This window comes from Limulus polyphemus, unplaced genomic scaffold, assembly GCF_000517525.1.
Source record: "Limulus polyphemus unplaced genomic scaffold, Limulus_polyphemus-2.1.2 Scaffold4522, whole genome shotgun sequence".
NCBI classification, from domain to species: domain Eukaryota; kingdom Metazoa; phylum Arthropoda; class Merostomata; order Xiphosura; family Limulidae; genus Limulus; species Limulus polyphemus.
In genome coordinates this window covers 79,160-87,261 of record NW_013670132.1, presented here as the reverse complement: position 1 = coordinate 87,261, position 8,102 = coordinate 79,160, and the positions used below count along the sequence as shown (strand labels likewise).

General features: G+C 31.4%; 1 protein-coding gene across 1 annotated transcript in view; it reads left to right on the top strand.

Moving 5' to 3' along the window:
- Positions 1-296: 296 nt before the first annotated feature.
- LOC106471296 (calumenin-like) overlaps positions 297-8,102 on the top strand; it is a 16,842-nt gene continuing 9,036 nt past the window's right edge. The window contains exons 1-3 of the mRNA XM_013931895.2: positions 297-453; positions 5,855-6,002; positions 7,102-7,266. Of these exons, the coding sequence (XP_013787349.1) occupies positions 5,895-6,002; positions 7,102-7,266 (273 nt within the window). The 5' untranslated portion in view covers positions 297-453; positions 5,855-5,894. The remainder of the gene's footprint in view (positions 454-5,854; positions 6,003-7,101; positions 7,267-8,102) is intronic.

Genomic DNA, 8,102 nt, shown 5'->3' with positions numbered 1-8,102 from the left:
GCCGACCACCCTGTTAGAAAAGTAAAATAGTTTAATTAACGACAAACAAACTCATAACATGCTAAATGAGATCAAAGCTCTTAAGTTTGATTGACGGATTGACTGTACTTTATAGAAGTGCTTAAATAACTTAGATAGCCCCATAATTTTTGTTAAATCTTTCTTTAGAAACTATGTCAAATTGGTATTTTTGCTTATTCAAGTACAAAAATGATTTTCACAAGCACGTGTCTAGATTGTGATTGGACAAAATCGAAAATCACCCACGCTTTGTGAGTTGGAAATGAACGCGTGGAAGAGTAGTGTAGGCTGTGTAAATGTGGCAAGGATGTTCCACGTCTAGTGTTTTCGCGAGTGATGGAAGAGGAACGCTAACAAGAAAGCTAAAAGGTCTAAACATTTATTCAAAGATCAGTATCATTCGTTGCACTTTTCAAGAAACTGAAGACTCAGGTAAAATTGTACTCTCTGTTGCCTGAGGGTGAGAGTTTAACTTTAAACTGAATAGGCATGAAATTTGTCCTACTTAAGTACTTATCAGACATAACTCGGACTGAGTGAATGTGGAATTAATAATGTTGGATTCTCGTATCGACTTACGTTGACCGTAGTTTAGTTGTAGGATTACTTTCAGTTTTATCTTATTTATAAATTATTTTCTTAAAAGTGTTCGACTATTGTTATGGTGAGTTATTTCTGTCACATGAAATTATTAATATTATAATTTATTAGGCTTATTAATTGATCATAAGTATGAGAATTATTTTATCACTTTTGAAATGCATATTCACAATTCAATAATAATTTAATATTTAGTTTATAAGTTAAAAATTAAAAGTTTCATACATGATAAATACACCATGAGTTTGACGTTATTAATGTATAGTTGTATACTATTACTAGTATTAGTAAATAACACTAACAGTAATAATATAGTCCAAATATCAGACTAGTGTATTCTAAAAGTAGAATAGGTGAAATTCTTGAAATTTCTTTTCAACACCATCATTAAATGTTCGAAAATGTATGACATGCCCCATAGTTGTAAACGTGTTATCAAATTAGATTAGTACTAATAAATTTATTGTATGTATGATGTTTAACTGGAATACAGTGTAAAACTTCCAGTAATTTTTATACTAATACTATAGAGGAAATAAATCATAACTAATTCAAGTAACTGTTAAAACCCAATACCATAAGTAATTATGAAATAAACGTTTTACATTTTAGGGCACAGTAAGTATTAAAATATTAAAGATTAACAAATTTGCATAAAATCAGTTGATAACTCCAGTGTTTTAAAATGCACAATGATTTTCCACTGAAACATGTAGAGTTTTTAATTGTATATTTGCTTTTAACTTTTTCCAGTAAATTATTGTGCATTTGGAAATGTTTGAGTTGTCAACTGATTTTATTAAGTCCATGCACAAGAACTGTCAGTCAAATATATCATAACTCGCATAATCTGGCAAAATCATGAGAGGGCATATCACACATGTTTACAGAGTCATTACAAATAGTAAACACTAAGCTGATTAAGAATTTATTAGACCATAGAGTACATACTTATTAGATTAATTACTAGAGCTACCAGGTACTAACATCAAAGTCTAATTGTTTAATCAAGTTTTGTAACAATAGCTTTCTGTTTTGAAATTTGACAACAAGCAAAATTCCAGAAGGCAGTTTGAGCTATTGAATTTACCTCTCCTTCAACCAAAGATGTGCAGCAATTCCAAACAAAATAAACCTGTAGCATATGCATTCATATGTAACAATATTTAAAATTACTACTATCATCACCAGGAATAATATTGCTAATATTAACTTTCCAGTTTTCAAACTTACTAATACAACATTCAACTCATTTTCCCATGACGAGTTAGTCATTAACAGTTTGAGTACCTTAAGTCACTACTAGTCTTTTGTTTAATATCATGTTTAAGTTACTTGTAAAATAGTCTGTATTTGGTAAATTTTAATCATATTTTGTTTTCAAGTGCTTTAGTACATTTTAATGGAAAAAAGATACACTGAATCAAAGACATGTTCCAAAGAGCATTTTCATTTTACCCCTTATCAGAGCTGAGATTTATGTTCCAAAGAGCATTTTCATTTTACCCCTTATCAGGGCCATGTGTTCCAAAAAAAATATTTTCCTTTTACTCCTTGTGTCTATCATAGAATAGATATATATTTTTCTCTCCTTTCTAATGTAGAGATACTTCTCAAGGCATTTAATTAGTATATGACCAAATTTCTTGCTTGAGAGAAGTTTTAGATATAGGAAAGTATACTTGAAAGGCATTCTTAACAGACATGTCTCTAGGAAGTTTTGGATGACTTTTCAAGCTGCTACTGAGCATCTGTAATAACATGAGACGCACAAAAATGTGAACAGAAATACAATTGTTATTGCAATTAATCCTACCTATGTACTTTTTTTTTGTTTCGTATGGTGTTCTTCACACCTCCAAATTCTGTTGGAGGTGAGTATCTGGGAGTAGGACTGGCATCCTAGTTTGGACAGTGGATGAGCATGTTTCAGTGTGACAGGGATTCGAACCCGCAATCCGCAGATTGTGAGTCGAGTGCCCTAACTACCTGGCCATGCCGGGCCACCTATGTACTATGTATCTTGTATATGAAATGACTGTTTCACACCTTTTTTTTAATCATCAGTTTGTTACCTTGAGTGCTGTAAGAGGAAAAACAAAAATACTCAAACTTAATCAACATATTAACAGTGAGAATAGTAGGACTAGGAGACATAAATTTTGCCAAGGTAGGAGTCATCTTCAGTTAAGACAGTATTATTTTTCTTTGGAATGGGTTGCCTTCGGACGTGGTTGTAAATTTATGTGAACTTAAGAGAAAGAGTTTGATAAGTATATGAATGATAAAGGCTGACTTTAAGATTTTTTTTAATGATAGTTTTAGTTTAGTTAGAGGATGGAACAGTCGAGATGGACCAATAGATCCCATGTTGTCCCAAAACACTGTTATGTTATATTATAGCTTACATTGGCCTCTTTACAAGGTTGGGGATATATGGAAACTGTGTATGTCAGGTCAGAGGTCATGCAACCTGACAAAGTACTTTCCAACTTCACCGTCAAAGTTCCAACTTTGCTTTTTATTCTACCCCATGGTAACATTCGAGTAGCTTCTCAATCGGGGTTGAAGATAACAAACAGTACCATCATGCACTTAGTTTCTAAGCTTGACATAAGCTAATTATATCACTGAGACACTACATACTTATCCATATTCTCCCAAACTCAGCATGCATAATGTAGGCATGAGTGAGTCTGTTCTCTCAATCCCATTTCCTCACCAAGAGTTTGTGCAATATTAATTAGGTGCATCATTTGTTATTGAAATTTTGTGTTAAAACAAAGAAAATGAAGTTGAAAGTATATTCTGTTAACTGAATTAATTATTATCAGTAAATTACAGAATGGTGTAAGCGATGGTTGGAAAAGGTGTTGTGCATCTTTTTCAGCATACAGATTGCTATATTTTGTATCGAACTGTTTGTCGTAGGAGGTAATTGTTAATTACGTAAGGTACATACCATAAAGTAGTATCATTTAAAATTGTATTTTAAGCATGTTGTTAAATCAGACTTGTATACTGCTATCCATAATGGTATTATTCATTCATTCAGAATGTCTAACAATTGGTTGGGAATAAAAACCTTTCAAAAAATCTGAATCAAATTCTGGCCAGAAACAAAAGGCTGGTGAAACATTAGTTTTGAATCAGAATAATTTCTGTTGGAATGCTCAGTTAGTAAAGACACAAGAAAAAGCAATGCATATGTGAGTGGGTGTGAAAATCCTACTAAGACTGCAAATCATGACCAGCATTCAAAATGTAAGTTTAAAAAAATAAAAGAAAGGAAAATGTAGTGAATTTAAAAGTGGTTTAATATTATTTTGATTGAAGGCAGATTGTTGATTCAAATTTCTTTTGATGATTTTCTTGATTCTAAAAGAAAAGTTTTTCAAGATTAAAATAAAATCATTATTATTTAATACTTCAGATTGTATACGTGTCTTTAATGTTTTTTCTAGTGCTCACCCAAAAAGTGTGCAACAAACAAGCTTCTTTAAACAGAACCCATGACACTACACTACAAATATAGTTTGCATTGCATTACCAGTCCAAAAAACATGCAGCAAACAAGTATTGTTAAGTGGACTTCATAACACTACACTTCATTTGTAGTTTGATAAATACAGAACCAACAAACTGAAGTTGGTCTTGCAACTTATAAGAAGGCATAAACGTTATTTCTCAATCATAAGAATACATAAAGATTATTCTTAACTAGTGTATAGCCAGTTAGAAATGACAGGGCAAGTACTACCACCCCCACCCTATAAATTTTGCTAAATCAAGCTTCACCAACAAAGAAGCAGAAATGTGCAGTTGACAGTCAATTGTCAGTAAATTCCTTTCTGAGCCAATCAAAATTAAGATCATTCATAGAATGATTATTGTTAAAAATCAGTTTGATTAACAACTTCTAATATATAGTGCATTTTGGTAACAATTGCTTTTATGTCATTGTTGCTTAGCAATAAAAGTATAACCTAATATTATTGTTAGTCTGTATTGAGAGTAGAAAATGAAATGTTTAGACAACAAAACTGGAAAAATATTTGTTGTGTTCTTAATTTAGAGTTTCCCTTGATTAAAGACTGTTTTTATTGAAAACGTTGGTGATATAACAGACAATAGCTTAATTCAGAAATGATTTAAATTTAAAACTGAATGGATATTTTTACTTTCATGATAAATTTTATGTCCTTGGCTCTAGGCTAGGTGATCCCACACCACATATTTACTTTAGGCTTATTATATCAACACTCACTACACTCATAAGGTTTCACGGCCCCCCTTGCACCTTCATAGACAGAAATGGAACTATTCTATCTGGATAAATGTATTTTGGCTTTTATGGTTCTTCCTATTTCAAGAAATCAAGTGGGACGTGACACGATGCACACTGACTTTTATATAGGTTAGATCATAAGAATATGTAAAGGTTATTGTCAGTCATAAGAATATGTAATGGATATTATCATTCAGAATACATAAAGGTTGTTTTCAGTTGGAGGAATATGTGAAGATTATTGTTCAATCAAAATCAGTCCAAGAATACATAAAGTTATTGTTCAAATTTGTTTTAACAACTCATATTTTGTTACCAGCTATAAGGAGTATAACTAGTCAGTTTTCGTAATGTACTGATCAAATAATTTATATCTTATCAGTGTGACAAATATTTAAGAACTAACTAAAATAAACCTGGCCTCTCTGTTAATGGACAAACATTGCTATTGCCTGGAGATTGGCTAGTAAGTATTAAACGTAATTCCTTATACAATATCAATGGTAAATATAGTCAAAAGTATATAATTAAAAAGACTAAGACCCAAATATGAAGAAATAAAAATGTAAGTCAAAAATACCTTATGTAATTGTGGTCCTCTCCAAGCACCTGAGGCTAACCCTGCAACTGTTAACTTGGTTTTGATAGACAAGGAGTAATTTTAATGAGCCAAATGGCCTTTTTTTGTCTTATTGTTCTTTTAATTAAGCCCCTCCTACTTTGATATAAATGGTGCCACATTTGTAAGTCATTAGAATTGTAGAATATAATAATATCCACTCTATAAATAGTGGCTACTTTTAGACTGACGCTTGTTTTTGTTAATGACCTATTAATCTTCTGTCACCTTACTAGTTTACATTAAAACTCTCATATTAAAACTTAATGGTATTTTATGTCTGTGCATTTACTATTTAGTTAATTTTTTTAATTTTCTCATTGTAGTTTTGACTGCTGTGAATTTAAGCATCATCAGTAGAAGATAATGGATACTTTTTTTACCCAGAACTTTGTTTTTATATGCATTTTGCTGATGGCTGTTGGCTCAGCCATTCCGAAACCACAAGATGAAAAAAAGAGAGTCATGGATAAGGTAACTAGAAGATAATCTTTGTTCAGTGCAAGGCAAAGTAATTCCATGTTATTAGTTGTCATTTACAGAACAAAACGTTACATTCTCATATAGACTTTTTTTTGCCTTCATTAACTTCATATGTTTGATCATTGATTATTTTCATGTACTAATGCAACCCCTCATATAGGCCAATAATTTCCTTTGTCTCATTAGTATCTGACATAACATCTTCTTGAAGGCTTTAAGCATCTTGTAATAGCAATGTCCAGATCATTTTCCTCATTGACTTCACCTGAAATTTCCCCAGATTGACTTTGATAATGGAATAAGCAATAAGTTGGTAAACTTCAGTGAAAACATTTAAATTAATCAGAATTTCAAGTCATCTTGAAAATGTCTAATCTGGAAGAATGATTTTGACTATTTGTTGTGCAGAGCTAATGCTCTGCAAATGTTTTTTAAACCATAAAAGTAATCTCATGCGTATTGGTTATTACAACAATAGCTATTATTTCTATAACCTTGAAAGAAAACAAGTAATAGCTGCAGTTGTAACACTTAATCCTGCACTTGGAACATTATCATTACAATAAACATCCTTGACTTTCCAGTAATATAAATGTTATAGGTACAAGTTATTAAATTCAATAGCAATGTTTTTTAATGTTATTTTCATTGTTAGCAGCTGGAATTTCACAACTTGGTATCTAATGATAATTAGACCACCCTGACTGAAAGATATAGTTGCTTGCACTGAGATACTGCACAATTTAAATAAAACTATCTTGATTCTGTTAAGTATCAATGAAATCCTGTTTTTCTTGAATGGTTTCAATTATTCATCATAATATCCATTAGGAAGATAAATGTAGGCTTCCAAATTTCACTTTAATTTTTGCCAGGCATTTGACAGTGTATTAGTCAGTAGGTCAATAGCTTATTTGTATTTTTGAAGTACTTGGTGATCCATTGTTGTCCACATTTTGATATGTTTCATAAGCATATTTTTCTTTGCTAAAAAAAGTTGTAATTTTTATGACATAAGGCTGGATATATTGCTCTGTTACCAAATTTCTAAGTAAGAGATATTTTGATTAGATTGAATAATCTTTCACAGCCTCTGAGTGATGAGCAGCACTACAGTGATGACAGTGAACATAACATGGATTACGATCATGAAGCTTTTCTTGGTGAAGATGAAGCTAAAACCTTTGAAGATCTTACACCAGAAGAAAGTAAACAAAGGCTTGGAATAATCGTGGATAAAATAGACAAAGACAAAGTAAGTTAATTTTATGTGTTTGAATAAAACATTTTACAGAGAACCAACTTATGTAAGCCTAAAGTTTATAAAAGATTAAATATGGTTTTGTAGACAAACATTCTACAGAGAACAAACTATGTAAGCCTAAAGTTTATAAAAGATTAAATATGGTTTTGTAGACAAACATTTTACGGAGAACCAACTTATGTAAGCCTAAAGTTTATAAAAGATTAAATATGGTTTTGTAGACAAACATTTTACAGAGAACCAACTTATCTAAGCCTAAAGTTTATAAATATCCTTCTGTTCAGTAAATTCCAACTATATCCCCAAAGTTATGATGTTCTAAACATTTAAGATTTATCTAGGCATCTTTGAAAAACTTATTAATCCAAATGAATAATTTTTTTTTCTGGATTTTTCAGTTAAATACTGTTACGTCTCTGTTCGTTTGTTAATTTTTCGTAAATATTCTTTCCGAAGAAATTTTAGCAATACAAGTCCTTTCTTAAATAAAACTAGTTTATTCTTTCTCAATAAAACTTTGCAATATACTTAATTTCCACAGTCACGCTATAACTTAAACAAATGCTATAATTCACAATGAACAAACAATTCACGCGCTTGACTCAATTGTCGTTTCTATCTCTGTCTGCAATTCAATTCCATTGTTGCCGTCACTTCTTGGCGGTCTTATATACAAGAATACCGCACATCTAGTAAACTCGAGGCTTCACAAAGGGACATGAGTTTTCTAGAAGCTCGTGACGTGTTACTAGCGCCACGTGACTTCCGCTGTCGTAACAATACTAATGTGTTGCCACTCGACGTGGATTCCTGTACGTGGTGAGGGG